The sequence below is a fragment of the Syngnathus floridae genome, chromosome 19, assembly GCF_059516105.1.
Source record: "Syngnathus floridae isolate MCC-2025c chromosome 19, RoL_Sflo_1.0, whole genome shotgun sequence".
In the NCBI taxonomy this organism is placed as follows: domain Eukaryota; kingdom Metazoa; phylum Chordata; class Actinopteri; order Syngnathiformes; family Syngnathidae; genus Syngnathus; species Syngnathus floridae.
In genome coordinates, this window is record NC_142431.1 from 1,162,402 (window position 1) to 1,180,862 (window position 18,461).

General features: G+C 52.5%; 1 protein-coding gene and 1 long non-coding RNA gene across 8 annotated transcripts in view; one reads left to right on the plus strand and one right to left on the minus strand.

Moving 5' to 3' along the window:
- The window catches only part of LOC148381417 (collagen alpha-1(XII) chain-like), a 34,446-nt gene extending 16,045 nt beyond the window's left edge, over positions 1 to 18,401 (minus strand). For 2 of the 7 annotated variants that reach the window (XM_088361421.1, XM_088361423.1), the window contains exons 1-29: positions 17,912 to 18,342; positions 16,969 to 17,078; positions 14,817 to 14,933; positions 14,175 to 14,318; positions 14,035 to 14,082; positions 13,699 to 13,962; positions 13,058 to 13,225; positions 12,459 to 12,632; positions 12,083 to 12,373; positions 11,342 to 11,944; positions 10,021 to 10,299; positions 9,665 to 9,940; positions 7,105 to 7,374; positions 6,753 to 7,019; positions 6,429 to 6,621; positions 5,824 to 5,948; positions 4,701 to 4,850; positions 4,510 to 4,629; positions 4,269 to 4,433; positions 4,056 to 4,202; positions 3,161 to 3,303; positions 2,463 to 2,592; positions 1,946 to 2,091; positions 1,745 to 1,874; positions 1,224 to 1,360; positions 657 to 786; positions 407 to 546; positions 196 to 328; positions 23 to 40 (exon numbers count right to left, since the gene is read on the minus strand). In XM_088361421.1, coding sequence (XP_088217547.1) covers positions 23 to 40; positions 196 to 328; positions 407 to 546; positions 657 to 786; positions 1,224 to 1,360; positions 1,745 to 1,874; positions 1,946 to 2,091; positions 2,463 to 2,592; positions 3,161 to 3,303; positions 4,056 to 4,202; positions 4,269 to 4,433; positions 4,510 to 4,629; positions 4,701 to 4,850; positions 5,824 to 5,948; positions 6,429 to 6,621; positions 6,753 to 7,019; positions 7,105 to 7,374; positions 9,665 to 9,940; positions 10,021 to 10,299; positions 11,342 to 11,944; positions 12,083 to 12,373; positions 12,459 to 12,632; positions 13,058 to 13,225; positions 13,699 to 13,962; positions 14,035 to 14,082; positions 14,175 to 14,318; positions 14,817 to 14,933; positions 16,969 to 17,041 — 4,981 coding nt within the window. In that variant the 5' untranslated portion in view covers positions 17,042 to 17,078; positions 17,912 to 18,342. Of the gene's footprint in view, positions 1 to 22; positions 41 to 195; positions 329 to 406; positions 547 to 656; positions 787 to 1,223; positions 1,361 to 1,744; positions 1,875 to 1,945; positions 2,092 to 2,462; positions 2,593 to 3,160; positions 3,304 to 4,055; positions 4,203 to 4,268; positions 4,434 to 4,509; positions 4,630 to 4,700; positions 4,851 to 5,823; positions 5,949 to 6,428; positions 6,622 to 6,752; positions 7,020 to 7,104; positions 7,375 to 9,664; positions 9,941 to 10,020; positions 10,300 to 10,481; positions 10,990 to 11,341; positions 11,945 to 12,082; positions 12,374 to 12,458; positions 12,633 to 13,057; positions 13,226 to 13,698; positions 13,963 to 14,034; positions 14,083 to 14,174; positions 14,319 to 14,816; positions 14,934 to 16,968; positions 17,079 to 17,702; positions 17,772 to 17,911 lie in introns of those variants that run through there. The other 5 variants (XM_088361420.1, XM_088361426.1, XM_088361425.1 and 2 more) reach the window with 5 other exon arrangements.
- Positions 9,570 to 13,245, plus strand: LOC148381418 (uncharacterized). The gene is made up of 4 exons (XR_015854298.1): positions 9,570 to 11,543; positions 11,662 to 11,741; positions 11,827 to 12,766; positions 12,844 to 13,245. It is a non-coding gene; the product is annotated as an uncharacterized LOC148381418 (long non-coding RNA).
- Positions 18,402 to 18,461: the final 60 nt, after the last annotated feature.

Below are 18,461 nucleotides of genomic sequence, written 5' to 3' on the forward strand. Positions count from 1 at the left end.
CAAGAGTATTTCATTGACGTACCGTCCGCAGCCTTCAACACTATAAAGAAAAAAGAAGCTCATTACAGCGGGACACTCGCACGCCATTTGTAAATAAAAAAAATAAAAAAGGGGTCAACTTGGGTTCATCTGTAAAGGTCATTGAGAACTTCGGGCGCTGGATTTTGTTCACGCAAGTGTCGTGTGAGGACTCACATGTGCGCTGGTTTCCCATCAGGTCTTCGCTTTCGGACTCGTCCGGGTAGATGGCCGTCACGGTGACGGTATACTCGGTGTCCGGGTCCAAGTTCTCCAGAAGATGTGACGTCTCGTCGTTGCCCAAGATGGACTGTGTGGAAAAGAGGTGAACATGTGTTTTGCTCCATGATATCAAACATTTTGAAGCAATGGGGGGATGGCAGCTTACAGAATCGGAGTCGCTGTGTCCTTTCTTAGCCCAGCTGATGCGGTAGAGCGCCACGTCGGGCGCTCCGTGCTCCCACGTGGCCCTGAAGGAGGTCAGATCCACGTTGGAGAACCTGAGGTTCTTGGGGGGGGGAACCACGTCTGTTGACAGAAAGCAGGAGATGGGATCGTTAAAGCGCCGGAAAAAGAACATTCCTCACTCACGCCGTCACGGAATGCAAATTGGAAAAAAAAAAAGAAGCAGAGCAGACCCGTGACTGCCATTCCGAGCATGGGGTTCCCTGGACCCTCGTCGTACACGGGGGTCACGGCCACGTCGTACTCCGTCTGGGAGCTGAGCCCCGGCACGTTGAGGGAGGTGACGTCGCCGAGGACTTCCAGCTGTTGGGGCGACATTTAATGAGGCGGTCATGGCCGAACATGAAATCAGACTGAACTACGTCAGTCTTTTTTTTTTTTTAATACAGCCAGGTCGGAATTTAGAGTAAAGACGAGCGAGCGGAGCTGCTTCGTGTCATCCATCGGGACCGGCTGGAAAATATTCATCCCAGACGCTTTGAGGAGGAGGACAGAGTGGCAGCGGGTTGACGGGAGGCGGGCGGGGGAGGAGCGGGGCGAGAGAGATGGAAGAGACGGGCGGGCGGGAGAGGCCCCCGGCGGCCTTTCTCTTCCACAACCTAATCAGACGCAATCGCCTCCTTCCTTCCTTCCTTCCTAATAACTTCAACAGCTGCCCGTAAGAACCCCGATGATCGTTTGGAAGCGCGGCGCTGGAGGGCAAAATAGTGGGAGCAGAAAAAAAACAAAAAGAGCTTCACCTCTTTGGTATCGCCGCCCTCGGACTTGTAGGTGACGATGTACTTGCGCACCAGGCCGGGCGCTGCGTCCCAGTTGAGCTTCATGCTGCTGTGAGTCACGCCGGTGATCCTCAGGGCGCCGGACGGCGGCAAGGGCACTGTGGGCACGGCGTCACAAAATAAAAAAAAATGTCAATATTTTGCCGGTGGGATGACGTGAGTCCGTTTTGCGAGGCAGCGTCCCGCTCTGGCTGTTGAGGTGACAGCGCAAACATCATCTGGACTTGATTTTCAAAGCCATAGAAGAGGTGGGGGACTCCACTCACAAGTTTACATTCCGTGGCACAACTTGGAACATGTGGAACATTCTTTTAAAAAAAACACCAGCCGTCCAGCTTTTTTTATTCTGTTTTTACGTCTAAATTTCCACTCGACAACCCCCAAGAATGTTTCCTGGCCGTTGCGGTTGATCATCTTTGCTAGTCTACCTGAGAGGAGCTCAAAAGGTGCCATTTTTTTTATGTCTATTTGCGAGTACGTACGCGTGACTCCGCTGGTCTTCAGCGGCTGGCTGAGGTCTTCTCCGTGTTGAGCCAAGACGGAGATGGAGTACGCCGTGTTGGGGAGCAGCTGTGCCAACTGGATGTCGCTCACGTCGGCTCGAACCAGAACCTGCGAAACGGACGGGCAGGCGGGTCGTCGGTTTCCAGCTCCGCCGCGTCTTGGCGCGTGCGTGGCGTTACCTCCTTTTCCGGCTGAGGCCCGGTGCCGTTGATGGATCGATAGAGCACGGTGTAGCCGCTGGCTCCGCCCACCGGCTGCCAGCGCACCCTCATGGCGCTCATGGTCTCGTCGTAGACTTTGATGGACGTGACGGCCGGCAGCGGCACTGAAACCACATTTCGATAAAAAAACTGAAGAGCGAGCATGGATTTTTACTTTTGGATGTATGTGGAGAAAAAAAAATGCAAGCAGAAAAGATTTGCTGCGTTGGAGTCAGGGAAAAAAAAAAAAAAAAAGGCCATAAAAGCAATCCAGGCATCTTTACATGAAAGTCAGCTTTTAAGTTGGCCGACGGCCACGACGTGCCGACAGCGTGGCGTGATGGGAGGGGGCTTTACGTGACAGATCAGACGCTAGCTTGATGCGCTAAGAGCAGGAAGAGCTTCGGGTCAAGAGCGGCGGAGAGCGAGCTGCTCCTTAAAGCTCCGGCGCTCAACTTTCACGTCAGGAAAAGTCCGGAGGAGGGCGAGCGCTTACGGGTGGTCTCTCGGCCCACCAGCGGCTCGCTGCTGCGTTCTCCGACCATCGAGTAGACGCTCAGCACGTACGGCGTCAGCGGGCTCAGACCGTCCAACACCGTCGATGTCGTCGAGCCGTCCAGCAACACCTGCCGCGACAAAATATGTTATGAAAAGGTCTTTAAAGATAAAGTTGAGTGTGTACTTGTGTGTGTGTGTTTGGACAGCGGCCGCCCCGCATGTTACATGCAGCGACTTTAAAAGTCAAATTTTCAAAGGATGGAGTCATGCTGGCTTGCTCCATGGAGCCGCTAAAAGCCAAAAGAAAAAAAACGATTTCAACTATGACCTAAGGATGAGAGCTTTTATTGCTGGCGTTTATGACGGCTGCAATGTGTTCACATGGAGCCTGCCTCAAATTGCACGCATGTCTCAGAATTCTGCCGCCGCTTAGAAATAAAAACGCTTGTAAATTCCGGGACAAGATAAGAAGTTCGCAAAAAGTTTTGGTGCTCGGCGGCTCAACGTAAACACACGTCAACAAATCGAGAGGAAACGTCGCTCCTTTCGCAATCTTTTGGGCGATGAAAATGTCGGGCCAGATAGGGAGTCATTTTTGAAAAATTTAAAAAAAAAAATGCGCGTGCTAGCTAGGCTACATGCTAACTTTGTGATCCTCGTCATAAGAATAAAAAATGTTTTGTGGCGTGTGCGCACCTCGCGTGATTGTGCTCCGTTGTCCAGCGCGTAGACGAGCCGGAACCTCTCGACGGGCGTTTGCGGCGCGCTCCAGGAGGCGCGGAAGGAGCGGTGGGTGACCTCAGAGGTGGTCAGGTCGGAGGGCGCCTCCGGCGTTTCGTCTGCGGAGGGGGGGACGACAACAAGCGGCGTCAACGCGACGCACCCGGACATCCACAAATCTGACAGCAGCAGTGCCGCCGCCGCCCGTTGGGCCGCCCGGGCGCTGTAAATCACTTTCTTTTGATATAGTTCCTCTTAAAAGTGATTTACACTGGCTCGGTGGAATGTTCCACTCCGAGAAGTGGATTCTGCTTTTACAGCTGGACGTGGCGCAGACACGATTGGACAAATAGGTGGCGTTGTTGGTGATGGGGGGGGAGAAACACACTACAAAAACTTTCCTACTCAAGATGTTTTTTTCAGGTTCTATCCAAGATTTCTCAGGCGCGATAATTAATCAACAGCGATGGACTGATCGTTTCGAGATCTTGCTTAACTTCCAACCGGTGAATCGATGCACAAAAAGGTGTCGATTGATTGGATCATCTATGAGTTGCCAATTGACGGATTCACCCCGAGTTGTCTGACAAGTCGAAGCCAAAAGTGATCAAGTGAATTGACGGCGTGGCGAGTGAAGGCCCCTCGGGTGCCTTTAAAAGCCGCAATAAATTGGGGAGGAAAATGTGATGTTGCAAATTCCACAAGAGGCAAACTTTGCGAAGTTTCCACCTGTGCCGTTAATTACGAGAGGGTGTAAATCTGAGTGACTCATTCTGAGAGCGGCCCAGAAGGACGACCGGGTCGCAGCTGCTTGCTTATAAAACTTTTTCAGAACCTTTGATTTGGACTCAAACGTGGTTGTTGTCCTAACCTGAACCTTTGACGCTGTTGCACAGGTTGACGGTGAGGTCGTCCACGATGTCCAGCAGGAACTTGAAGTCGTTGACGTTGTACATGTGAATTTCGTCCGGGTCGGAGGCGATGGAGCGCAACTCGTTCTCGTCCGCGTTCTTCACGCCTGCAAGGACATGCTTGCTTGGTGCTGGTTTTTCCACCCAAAAAAAAAACATGACAGGCAACTGACCGATGGCGTAGAGTTCGATGCCGCTGTCTCGTAGGTTCTGCGAGTTGGTGACGATTTCGTCCTGAGACTTTCCGTCGGTGATGAGGATGCCGATCTTGCGCGAATCTTCTCGCATTCCGACGTTGGCTTTAAAATTGTTCTGCAGGATGTAGCTCAGCGCCATCCCTGGGTCGCCACGGCAACAGGTTAGCCACCGGAGGACGCCGGGACTCCGACCCGGAACCGAGGCCAGGTCACTCACCTGTCATGGTGTTGCCTCCTTTGTAGGGGAGGTTGTTGATGGCGTCCAGCAGCGAGGCCCTGGTGGCATGAGCGTTCAGGTGCCACTCCGTCTTGGGGTCGCCGCTGTACTGAGCCAAACCTGCGCCCGGAAAAACAGCCAATCGGTGAGCACCGCGCCATATTCCCAATTTTCACGTATTGGAGACTTGCCGATCTGGATTTTATCCGGGCCGATGTCAAAGACGCCGACCATGCGGCTGATGAAGTTGCGAATGGTTTTGAAGTTGATCCGCCCGATGCTCCAGGAGCCGTCCACCAGCAGCACGATGTCGGCCTTGGTGGAGGTCTTGCACTGCGTGTCTGCGACAAAAGACACAGCTGAGCAAAGCCGGACGCTCCTCAAAGCGCTACCGGACCTTTGCGTGTGCGACCACAAGGGGGGAAAAGCAGAAGCGGAAAAATAAAAACACAGCAGACACCAGACAAGAAGCACTTTATGAAATACACGTCATCATTCACACGCCCGACAAGGTTGCTTTTTTTCCACATCCAGCGTCGGGTTTCGCTGATCCACGCCGACTGATCTTTTTCATTTTTCCGCCATGCGGTCGCTGCGGGGAACCTGTTGACCTGAGAAATGGCGGGCGGGCGGCCGCCTGGCCAGCCTTTTAACATCTGGAAGGCGCAAGTGAAGACAAGTTAGAAGGCAGCACAAGCAAACAGTGACGTGGAGCACATGTCGCCGCTAACCACGGCGGTTTCCCTTATTGGCGTTTTATTCCGTCACCATAGCGACGACGTGATGAAAACAAGTTTGGCGCCGCCACCGAGATCATCGGGGGTGCCGTCTGTCCCCATGAGAAAATTCCCGGGTCGACTCGGTAGCAGGCCGGCCCCGCGTCTGCTTTCAATTTCGCGGCAGAGGTCAAACGCGTCCTCGGGGCCCGACGACAGCCCGCATTTTCCGACCCTCGGGACTAGCCGACATTCGGCACGGTCCAAATATGTAACATGTGCGGCGGCGGCGGGGTCACGTATCCGAGCACGGCTTTCCAAACGTCATTTGCGCCGACGTTTCCGCTGACGGGGGGGTGGAAATCGGCGAGGTAAGCCAAACAGCTCTCAGTAATTAGCCGTAATGACGATCATGTGCGCGTCTGCGTGATGCTAACCGACTCCGACAGCGCCAAGTTCAACCTTCTGGCGCCGATCCGGGAGAGAAGTCAAGGCCGGTACGTGCCGCTGGGAGGAAACTCGACGCTGCGTTAATTAGTTACTTTCCGCAGCTCCTCGTTTTGAATGGTGCGAGTGGGAGTGGGCGGGGCATCTTTACCTGAGGGACTCAACGGAGGCGGCTCGGGAGCGTCGGAGAGCGTGGTCTTCTCCTCGCCCGCCAGAGGCAAACTCTCCCCTCCGTCAAACATGCCAAAGACGGCCACGGAATATTTGGTTCCGGCCCTGACACCGAAGACACCAGAAAGGGATTCCCGTCACATTCTTGAGCCAAAAAGACTTTTATCCAAACATTTGCTCTTCATTGCTTTGCTCTGTAATTTGCCAGATAGCGTTTGGACACTCTTTGGACTTTCCTTCTAAACTCTGACATCACTTTTAACTTCACGGCTCCTCCCTAAGACGGTCGGTGCAATTGAGCACCAACTTTGAGACTTGATGGTGATGATGTCGAGGAGAGTGGCTTGACTGTTTAATGTGGATTCCGAGTTGTTTGAAGCGGTCGGCACCGTGTTTAAAGTGGTCGTTATGCTGCTATGTTTTTGGAAAGCGGTTGCCATGGAGTTTTGGAGTGGTTGCCAAGGTGTCGACAGCGGTTGTCACAGCTTTCAACTGGCGCCCTGGATGCTGTACTTTAGCGGGCCCTTCTCAAAACGACCCACCTGAGACTCGCTGGTCCGTATGCTAATGCTACGTGGCGCTCACCTGAGCTCCTCCAGGACCACCGTGTTGTCAAAAGGGCCCACCAGCATCTCGTTCAGGTCGATATCCTCCCCCGCGGGGTGGAAGGTGACCTTGTAGCCCCGGACCTCCCCGGGGGCCGGATCCCACGACACCCTGAAGCTGGTCTTAGTGGGCTCTGAGGTCTGGAGGTTCCTCGGAGCTTTGTAAGGCGACACTGAAACACAAGAAGGAATTCAAGACCCAGCTCCTCGTCAAGATCTTTCAGTGGTCGGTGAGGAGTGACATGCTACTGAAGCTTTCTCATCTCCGAAAGAGATTTGGGAGGGCGGTTCTGGAGCAACGTACGTGTGCTTCCTACGCCTTGCCTTGCTTTTCCTTCCCCGCGTTTGTAGACGGGATGGACGGTGATTTGGTAGGCGGTGAGCGGTTGCAGCCTCTTCAGAACGGTGGAGGTGACCCCCGCCGGGACCTTGAGGACCACCTCTCGCCCGCCGGCGACGGGAATGTATTTCAGCCGGTAGTGCTGAACTTTGCCGGGCGCCGGCGCCCACGTCACTTTCATACTACGCTCGGTCTCTTCGCTGGCGCGCAGTCGCCGTGCCTCCGCCGACACTGCGGGTCAAAAAGGGGCCACAAAACGTTTATTTAAATCGAAAAAACGAAAAAGTGTATCCAAAGTTAGATTTGTTTTCTGTACCGTCGGTGGTTTCGAGTCCGACGAGCGGCTCGCTGTCCTTGTGGTCGTACACGGCGACCACCGACACCTGGTAGAGCGTCTCGGGGCTCAGGCCGTCCAACAGCGTTTCCGTTTGCTCTCCCGGGACCGTTTTCTCTCCGGACTCGCTTGAGTACGCCGACTGCCACTTGACGCGGTACATGCGGACGTTGCCGGGAGCGGCCGTCCAGCGCGCCCGGAAGCTGCTCTCGCTCACGTCTCGGGTCAGCAAGTTTTGAGGAGGGGCCGCCTCTGTAAACGGGAAGTCCAGGTCAGTTCATGATAATAATTGTGATTTTTTTTGTTGTGGTGGTTTTATAAGTTGAAAAAAATCTTGTTTCCTCCACTTTTCGTTGAGAAACCTGAGTTGACCTCACAGCAAGTTGAAATTTATTACCGCAAATCCAGGCTGGTGTTCCCACGGCATCGGCGGAAAGATGGCAGACGCTTATTATCGTCGCTCGTAAAATGATTTGTCGTCCCAAAGTGGCAATGGAAGTGCACGTTGGGTGCCGTTCAAACGGCGTGACAGTGAGGAGGCCAGAAGATGGGACAAGGCGCAAAGCGTGCAAATAACACATGAAAGATGTCTGGCTGGCCCAGGAGAGAGATGAACTTTCTTCCCGTGAATCGTAAATCCAGAAAGAACGAAAAGATGCTGACTTTCACGTCTTCAATCAGGTGGCGGGCTTTTATTTTGACAAGCAGACGCCGCCGCTGGGCCTTCGCCACCACTCCTGCCATTTTTTATCAGCTTCAAGTGGCGCACGTGGAATGATATGCACCGCCGGGCCGGGCCGCTGTCGGCCTTTTTCCAGCGTCTAATTCGAGACATCTTTAAATGCTATTAAGACCAAAGGCTCTGCTCTCCTTTTTTGTTGGTGTTAAAAAAAACATTTGGAATCGGTTTCAAAATGGGAAGTGAATTTCCATTTGTGGCCTCAACCCCACTTTGAAACATTCAACATACATGCCGCAAGCACGAAAAAGCTTGTTTGTGGCGCCAAACTGTGAAATGCAAGTCGACTATGTCTTGGTATATACGCGTTTCGCTAGAGTCAATGTTTTCATTTCTTTCTTTGTTCGCTACAGTCGGGTGAATTTTGTTGACCTTATTTGCACTTCATTTGTTTGGTCCCACACAAAACGCTGATTCTCAGACAACAAAGACGATTAAGAAAAAAAGAAAAAAAGAAACGACTGTGGCTGTTTTGGTTAATGCGTGTGGTTTTTGGCTCCGACTGAGTCAAAGCAGCAAAAATCCAAACAGTCCATTAGCCGCTAAGCACCGTTAGCCAGTAGCTGGGGAACATTCAGACGCTAAATCAGATCAGATGTTTTCTTCTTTTTTTCTTTGAAAGCGGGAATACAAGTTGGGCAAAAAAAGGGAAATAAATCACCAATCGACACCAACGGTCATGTTGCTCAAGTGTTGGATGTGAAAAGGCTGTAAAGTGCCCGCTAACTGCTCACTAACTACTCACTTGCTATTCCTCACAAAGTCAAGCGGTGAGCACGGTGAAGCACACTAAACCTCATTTGGCTCCCTGAGGAGAAAGTGAGTTGCGAGATAAACGTTAAACGTTAACAGTGGAGGTTCATTTCGGACTAAATTGTCCATTATACCGCCCCTTAGTGGCCAAGGCGTGCACGCAAGAATGATGAGAACAATGTGCATTGAATTACGATATGTTGGTATAAAGTCTAAGATTGCAGATTGCAACATTTTTGCGGTGGCTGCAAAAGTTGGACGGCTTTTCTCTTTCTTTCAACGGGGAGAAATGATTTTCCCTTACGAGCGTTCCCATGGAACAAATTCGTCTCCTATGTCAAGGCACCGATAAATTTTGGTCAAGTGACATCCGAATCAGGTTTTCACTTGGCACGGTCAGCGGTCGGGGTTTCGTCCAAACAGTAGGACATCATAATCCTGATTTGGGATCCTGACCCTGACATAAGAATCCTCATTTAGCAAAGCTTTAGTTTTTGTGTGGCGCATTACGGTGGCAGCAAAGTGAGTGAAAACCGCCCGCAGTGGAAAGTCTGCTGGCCTCCTGCGTTGTGTAAACTTGGCCGGGACACTTGTTCCATCTCCATTGGTCGGTTCAAGAACCCCGAGCAGCCCGGGATGATTTTCGTGCGGGTGGCCCAGACGCCGAGGGGGGAAAAGAAAAAAAAAAAAAAGAAAAAAAGCCGCCATCCGTCAACGTCAGTCAAAGCGTGCAAGGAGCTACCGGCGATTGCGTTTGAATGAATGAACGAATTACAGAGCCAGAGGTCAACCCAAAACCAGAACCAGTGACATAACTCCACAAGAAATAGAAAGCCTGAATCAGCAGCAGAAAGGCTAAATCGAGCAAGTGAGCTAACAGAGCTGGGCTGTGCGTGTGTGCGTGTCATCTTATTGTGTACACACAACAGACACAAGTAACGTTAGCAACGGCGCTAGCAGCAGCGGAGGTGTCCGGGCTGGTCTGCGTTAGCTGAGAGCTGCTCAGGTGACAAGGGAGTCTTGCCAACTTCTCCAATTGCATCATCTCACCTTCTTTGGTGGTTCCTCGCGTCTGCAGCGCCGGTCCGAGGCCGGATGCGTACTCGCCGTTGACGCCGAGCTGGTAAGCGGTCCCGGGTCGAAGCCCCCTCAGCACGAGGGTGGGCTCGTCGCCGACCGTGAAGGCTTCCTGCTCGGGACCTTCCTCACCCAGGGGTCGGAAGGTCACGCGGTAGCGCTGCACGGCTCCTTGCGCCGGCTGCCAGGATACGCGGAAGCTGTCCGTGGTCTCCTGGGAGACTCTGGCGTTACGAACCGTGCTTTGTTCTACCAGAGTGAAGAAGAAGGTTTTCATGAATTCAAAGGAACGCTCGAGGCTTCAGAAGCAACGCAGCTAATCGACGAACCCTCTAAGGTAGTCTCGTAGCCGACCAGGGGCAAACTGTCGCCTCGGTCGTACTGAGCCGAAACGTTGACTTGGTAGCGGGTGACCGGGGTGAGGTAAGGCAGGACGGCGGTCAGCGTGTCCCCGGGGACGGACATGGACACCAAATGGCTGTCGGGGATATCGGCGGGTCGAAACTGGAGCAGGAAGGACTCGGCGTCGTTGGCGTCCATCCGCCACGAGGTCCGGAAGCTTCTCGGAGTCACTTCGGAGAAGTACAGGTCCCTGGGCTGGACCAGACCTGAAGAGCAGAATGCAGATGATCTTCCTGCTTCTACTCCATTTTTTTTTTCTCCAAAACAAATGATCTGTTGTTGCATTTAATTTGAAGTAAGATGATCTTTTTCGCAAGTCTGAACATTTTTGGGAGGGCGCGGCATCCATTATCTGCATCTTGCCATGAAGTAGCAAATGGAGATTAACTTTTAGAAGGAGCTCAAGTGTCAGCCTCACAAGAAGCCAAAAGTCTTGTAGCTGCCTGCAGCAGGCTCGCAAACGCGGCCATCGAGCAGCTGAAGATTTTGTTTTTTTCCGGCTTCCCTCGTGGACATCGTCGCACAGAAGTCCGTTGCTATGCACATAAACACGACTGAAAAGAACAACAGATGAAAAGAAAAAAAAAAAAAAAGGCGGCGTGTCCCGAAGACAGATGTGGTGGATCTACACGCGATCCATGTTGACAGACACATGTCGCACATGCCAGATTTACATCGGGGGCCCGTCCCGCAAAACTCCTGTCAGGTCCCACTTGACAGAATATCCAAAAATGACGTCCCTGGAGGAATGTGAGTCACCGTGGCTCCTGGCAGAGCAGAAAAGAAAAGCGCTGCACTTTGTCTTTCCCTTTCAAAAGCGCAGACGCTGCTTGTCGGAACTTGACGAGCAGATGGCGGCCCGGAAGGAATGCTCGTCTCGCTCCGTTGTTTATTGCCCTGACGTGCACCCTAGACGGCTCGAGGCGGCCGCGAGCGCCGCTTGACCCTCACGTGACCTTTCCGCACGCCGGCGGGTCAACATGTGGGCAAAACGTTAAGAGCGACGTGTGTGTGTGCGGAGATACATTCGGGTTTTGTTTTCAGGGAGTGCTAACGGGCTGACAAAAAAAAAACATGCACAAAATCACTCAGCGCAGTGAAAACATGGAACAAGTCAACCGAGTGTCCAGATGGAGGTGATGTGTGCAGTCAGCAGACACGCTACAGCATTCCACCGCTACATCGGCCATTTTAAACTCAAGGTGCAGTACCGTGTCGTGCCACAGGGAAGAAGGTAAGATGGCTCACGTTTTTGCTGGATGTTGCGAAGCTCCTGCTCGATCCTCAGGCAGATGGACTGGGTCAGCTCCTTGGAGATCCTCTGGAAGGCGTCAAAGTCCTCCACGGTGTACACGTGCGTCTCGGCCGGGTCGTTGGCGATGGCCTCCAGCTCCGAGCGCACGGCGTCCTTCACGCCCACGGCGAAGATCTCCACGTCGGCGTCCCTCAGGTTGGTGGCGGGCTGCTGGAAGGCGTCCGAGGACTTGCCGTCCGTGATGAGGATGGTGACGCGGGGAACGTTGTGCCGGGCGCCCTTGGACAGCTGGAAGATCTTCTCCCTCACGTAGGTCATGGCTTTGCCCGTGTTGGTGGAGCCGCCGCGGTACGGGAAGGAGCGCACCGCCTTCAGAACGCCGCTCAGGTCCGAGTGAGTGTTGAGCAGAAACTCAGTGTGCGGGTCGCGGCTGTACTGGACCAAGCTGATCTGGACCTTGTTGGGCCCAATATCAAAGGTGTTGACCAGAACCTCCAGGAAGGCTCGCACTTTGGCGAAGTTGGCCAGGCCGATACTGTAGGACCCGTCCACCAGGAGAACCACGTCGGCTTGCACGTCCACGCCCAGGGAACACTCTGACCGGCGCCGGAACAAACGGACTCACGTGAAATCAACGCAAACGCCACAAAGGCAGCTCTCGTGATCGGCGCTGCCTTGACTTATGAGTAGAACGTGTCCCGCGACTACGCTTGTAAGTCAAGACGGGGACTCACCCACAGACACTTTGACGGGCTGCGTCCTCTGCATCAGGACGGCGGGCTGGCTAGGCGTCAGGCCTTTGAGCGCAAACAAGTTGATCTGGTACTCGGTGTCCGGGGTGAGGTCTCGGGCCGCCACCGAGGTTTGCGTACGGCCCACGTACAGCTCGTGGCGCTTGGCTCCCGCCGTCATGGGGATCATCTGCAACTTGTAGCCCGAAACATCATCGCTAGAGGCGCTCCAGCGCAGCTTGATGGTCTTGGACGACACCTCCTCCGCCTGAAGATTGGAGGCGGGCTCCACCGCTGGCGAGGAAGCACGGACGCCATCGTCACGGGCGCTTTGCAAACTTTAGCCCTCCGAGGGCGGACTTCAAATTTCGACACTGACCTTCTTCCCCGCTGACGAGGGAACTGAGCTGCTCTTCCACGCCGGCGCACACCTGACTGACGAGGTCCTCCCGAATATCGCGGATGTCCACCGAGGCGGCCACGTTGAAGACGTGACTCCAGTAGGGAGCGGACGCCAGCGCCCTCATTTGCGCCTCGTCGGACCGCTGGAAGCCTGCCAATTACAATTTCAACACAAATGTTGGAACACTTGAACGCTCGAATGAAGATTTTCAGCACAAGACTTGCTCGGCAGCCCTGGAAAAGGTGCGAACGTGAAAGCGGGCTCCCGCAATTAAGCTAAACGAGGTGCGAAAGCGTTCCTGATTGTTTTCACGTGTGTGTGTTGAGTGGTGAGGGCAGCCCTGTTGTTTTATCTCTTCCAGCTGAAGATGAGCCGAGTGTTGATCTCCCGTCGGTCGCCCCGGCGACACAGCCCTTTGTGTATCCGCGTCCGCTCGACGCGCGGAAAGTTTGACGCCGCTCGCATTCCAGCTACGCCGCGGTAATGCCCAAGGAATCCGAGCGCGATTGCGCCATCGCGAAGGAGAGGAAAGAAGTGGAGAGGAGAGAAGGTGGCCCACGGCGGCGGCGGCGTACCCACGACAAAGACCTCCACGCCCTCGCTCTTCAGACGGCTGGCCGAACGTTGGGCCGAGTCGTCCCAGTCGCCGCCGTCGGTGAGGATCAGCGCCACTTTGGGGAAGGCCGTGCGGGAGCCCGCCGCCTCGCTCAAGGTGTTGCTCAGCAGGTAGTCCAGCGCGGCGCCTGAAGACAGCAAACATCAAATAAAGAAATCACATCAAATTCTTTTTACAAACCAAGCTTGTTTTTTCATTTTCTCTGCTTTTTGGTGTGAAACACTTTGTCGATGAGTCGCTGCCAACGACTGGCAAAACGATTCAACTTGAGGTGGCGAAGGAACTTGCGACATATTTCTTTTCTCCCATTGACTCGCTGCTTTCGATTTACTCATTAGTCAAAACCAAGGCTGTGCCAATAAGTGTGTGTGTGTGTCTGTGTGTGTGCGTGCGTGTCTGTGTATGCCCAAGTGCAAAACCAGATGCGGAACATATTGCTGACCTACTTCTTCTCCTTTCAAGACAGCTCATAAATGGAAAGGGAACTCCATGCACTGACTGGACACTACATTAGGCACACCACCAAGATCCGGCAACGTCGTTGCTCCGCCCCCATCGCATTACCGATTTTTAAAGAAAGTTTTGGTTTGTAATCTGCACCTGTCCTGGCCTGGCCGTCGCGGATGTCCAGCGCCCCGATAGCTCGCAAGAGGGCAGGTCGGCTCATGTGTCGGTCCAGGGAGAAACCGGCGGGCCCGGCGTTGCCGTACTGGAGCACGGCCACTCGGGTCTTGTCCGGGCCGATCTGGAAGGCGCCGGCCACGGCTGCCGCCAGCCCGCGTGCGTTTTTGAAGGCGGCCGGGTCCGAGGCCCAGGACCCGGCCAGCAGGACGGCCACGTCCGCCACCGCGCTCACGGGACATTCTGCAGAGAAAACACGCACACTTGAGGAACCGCCTGAGGAACCTTTGCGGCTACCAACCTTTAGCAACTTACTTGCGGTATCTGCGTCCGGTCTTCTCGAAGGTCCTCCTCCGGACTCGACTGCGAGGTTGGATTGCAAGAGTTGACAGATGAAACAAGTTGACGTGACGATGTAGTGGAAAAAGCAGGACGAGATGTTTGGGCCAACTCACTGGTGATCTGTCCCGAGGCGGGAAGACTCTCTTGCGCTCCGGCGTAGGCGTAGATACTGACTTCATAGTCCACGTCTTGACTGAGCTCCGAGATGGTCGTGGACGTGGCCGACGGTGCCAGCGCAAATTCTCGTACGAGTTCTCCTAAAAAAAAAAATGTCACAAATGTCTTTATTGACAATAATATTAGGTTTAACCTCGAAAGTTTTGAAGGCGGTCAATTTAGATTCTTGACATTCTGTTCTTAATGACAAAATGAACATATTGTTTGTAATGATTTTTTTTGGGCTCCAATTGGCAGTTTAAATTTAAACGACTGAAGCGTGTAATGTTAAATTAAAATGAAACAAAGGTTTGCTGTGATCCCAATGATAATTCAAGCTGTGAGATGTTTGAATGCTGTCAAATGAAAATGATTTAAGGTAACTTTGATGTGTCGCTTGAGGCCAAAAGGCGTTGTGGTTATAAAAAAAAAAAAAAAGGGTTGGGCAGTGGAATTGCTTTTCCCTGGAGGCGTGTGGAATAATGCTTTGCTTGTGTGTGCGTGGCGGCCTAATTGCAGGGTGCGTCCCGCTCGTTAGTGCGGCGCGTGGTGAAGGCGGGAGGGGCGAGGACGGGACAGGACGGGACGGGTCGGCCCACCTGTGTCAGTAGTCACGTGTATCCTGTAGCCGTCAAGGTGCGAGCGCGGCCTTGTCCACGACATCTGCACCGTCCGCTCGTCGGCGATGTGAAAGGTCAAATCGGACGGCGGCTCCACTGTGCACAAAAAGAGCAAAACAAAAACGTGTTGAGGACGGCACACGCGCGTTTGTGTACTTTTGTGCTGTTAGTCGGCATTCCGGGAGGTGACAGGCGGCTAGAGCAAAGAAAGGCCAACATCAATATGAGCAATTTGGGCTACAGCAGGGGTGTCCAACATACGGCACGTGGGCCATGAGCGGACCGCTGTTTCCAATCAAGCGGTCCGTGGCACCCGTTTAGTTCCGGTCTTAGTCCCGGTTTTGTATTTGTGTGACTATCTCGTTAAATAAAAAGCAAGTCTGGCTCTCCACCACTATTTCCTGCATGACAAAACTTTGGACACCCCTGCTGTGTGATGAGACGTTGAGGCTTTTCTTTGCCGTCACACATGAAAATGGTTACGAGATGTTTTCATGTTTTCAGAACGGACATCAATCCAACACTTTTGGAGTTGAATTGACCAACTGGCACGTTGGTCCGCGTCCGTCCGGACGCCTTCTGCCACGACCGCTACGACAAGGAGCGGAACTGTTCTTGGTGAGGGGGGTAAAAGTGTCTTTTTGTGAGCAAACACACAACACAAATGTATGTGATGACAACACGACACGTGTACATGACAAGTTGCAGGCTGCAACTTGGGAGACAAAAAGGCTCATGTACACAAAGACCCCGTGTTCTTTGTGGAATATTTTAAGGGGATATTCTTCAGGTTGGCGTGGAACGTACACACGCTAACTAGCTACTTTGTTTCTTTTTAACACTTTTTAAATCTCTCCTAAAACAACGACAATTAGGACTCTAGAATGTGAGTTAGCAAATAAACTATCTCGCGGCTCATGAAACTTCACAAACGCAACATTCCACACTTAGCATTAGCAACATGCTAGTAGACAAATACACAATAAAAAGGCAGTCAAGTCTTAGCTTTTTGAGAGTAAAAGTCTAAAAAAAAACTGTTCTAGAGCAAATTCCATTACGTTTTCGCTTTTTTTTTTGACCAGCGCCAACCGCAGCAGGTGAAGAATATCCCAGCAAAATATTGTCGTGAAGTCCGGACGGAGGTGCGGACTTGACCGGGAAGGTGACACGACGGCACGTGACGATGCGGAGGAAGCACCAACCTGACCATCGAGACGTTGCTTCTGCTTCCCGGGATAAAAAAAGCAAAATTGTCCAGAAGACGCACGCCGCTTGTCCGCAGGCTGTTTATTGTCTCTTTCAAGCTATTCCGTCACACCATCGCGAGGATGAACACTTAGGCCTACTACGCTACTTCATGTTTCTTCATTCTGCTCACACTTGGGGGGAGAAATAATATTCGGGTGGCATTTGGTGGAAAAAAAGTTGATGAAGCGCAGCGGTATTGTCGAGTGTATCGCGCACGGATGGAGTTTATTAGCCGAGGCCGCGGGAGGTCAGACAGAACAGGCGCTTTTTCTTTTTCCTGCTCATTCTCTCCCGAAGGACACTTTGGGAGAAAATAAGCAGACTGATTTTTGTTCCCCCCCTGTTGGTGTTCAACTTGTGGAAAAAGATGAGTCGAAGTCATATTTAGTCTTCGCGTTCCATGAGGAGAAATCACCCGGCAGGAAAATTGGCTGCTCGCCTGACGGCCACTTTTTTGGTTTTTTTCTTCGTTTTCTTTTTGCACAGGCTCCACAGAGACTCTGCGCCAGTGCGCCTCTTAGTGGCCACGTGGAGAATTGCACACTGGAAGAGGGCAGACAGTTTTTCTATCTGTCGGTTGCAACTTCTCTTGTACGATAAAAAATATGAAGCATCAGATTCATAAACGATAAGCAGCATCAAATACAAACAGAGCATCATTTCAACATTTTTCGCAGACAATTCATTAATGACATTTGGAATATGAACAGCATGTTTTTTTTTAAAGATCAGCAAACTTAAGATGAGAAAACATTTCAAACAACAACATTTCAATCACTCTCACACCAACTCACTTGAATGATCGCTTTCTTTAGTTCACAACGCCAAGAGACACAGAGGTGAAAGGTCAAGGGGGGGGAAGAGGAGGAGGGGGAGGTCTTACCTTGGTCCTGGGCCGAAGAGGCGAGCACCAGCGCCAGCAGCGCCGCGGCCACCAGAGGCAGCCCACTCTTCATTTTGGCTTCCTGTGGCTCACCACAGCTCGGACGACGGCTGCCAACAGCACCGCCGCCACCGCCACCGCCGAGATGATGACGACCACCGCGACATGTGAGGAGGAGGAGGAAGACCAGGGCGACATGTGAGAACGCAGGAGATGCTGCCGCAAGAGCGCAAAGGGGGAGAAGGGGAAAGAGGCGCACAAGGAGGTATAGGAAAGGAAAGATGAGGAGGCGGGAACGAGGAACGAGAACAAAACGGGCGAGAAAAGAGGAGAAATGAGGAGGCGCTTTGAGAAAAAAGAAAGAAGGAGAAAATGAGGAGGACGGAGGAAGAGGAGGGCTGGAAGGAGAAGAAGGAGGAGGGATGAGGAAAGAACGGGACTAAGGAGGTAATTGCAGGAAGGAGAAAGAGAAGGTGTAGGAAACGAGAGAAGGGAGCTATGGAAAACAGGAGTGCGACAGGACCGTCCAAAATCCAGCATCTTATTTGATCATATGAAAATATCTTTAGCCATTATTTTCTCATCTTCCCAAATCCCCCAAAAAGAGCATTGTGCCTGAGTGGATGAAGAATAAACTGGGGAAGCAAAAAGAAAACGGGAGGAGAAGAAGTAAAAAGAGCAAGGAAGGAAGGAAGCAAGGGAGGAAGGGAGGGCAGAAGAGAAATTCTGTGTACCTGCGCGCAGACGTCAAATGAAATATTTCAAGAGGGCAACTTTTCGACAAGCGCTGACACAACTTTGCCCTGAGCTAGAGACGAAGAGCAGCATGAAGAAAAGAAGAAAAAGGAAAAGTCGGCGGCGGTCGTGGAATTAGCAGACGTCATCACATGCAGACATATGGGAAAACGTCATCAATGACTAACGGATCAGATTTGTCACCAACCTGAAGTTCGGTCTCCAACTTTTCACCCACCGAGAAGAGGAGGACGATGATGATAATGATGATGAAGAAGAAGGAGGGGGGAGGAGGAGGAAGGGGAACTCGTGCGCTTCTCGGAGGTGTTCCGAGCTTCTGGTCGCAACTCGGCGGGCGTCGTCGAATTTTCCTCCAAGTGGGCCGAGCCTCCCCTCCGCGCCCTATTTAAAAGGGGGAGGGGGGTTAAGGGGGCCGGTTTGCCCACCCAGCGGACCACAAACACCAAAGTCACTCTAGGAAACTTTGAGACGTCTCACATGCGCTCATTGTTTTGTGCCGATTCAGCACATCAAGCAAATTACTTCCTCTACTCACAAAAAATATAAATCAAAACTCATTCATCAAAACGTGTAAGTGGCCACCTTGTCAAAAGCAAACCTTCACGTGGTCGACGAAGGTTCGAGTCAAGACGAATAATTGCTCCGGTCTACGCGATGGCGCCCTCTCGTGGCCACCGCCAGAAGCGCCGCGAGGGGCTGCCAACTTCGTCTGAAGTACTTGACGACGGTTCCGGGAT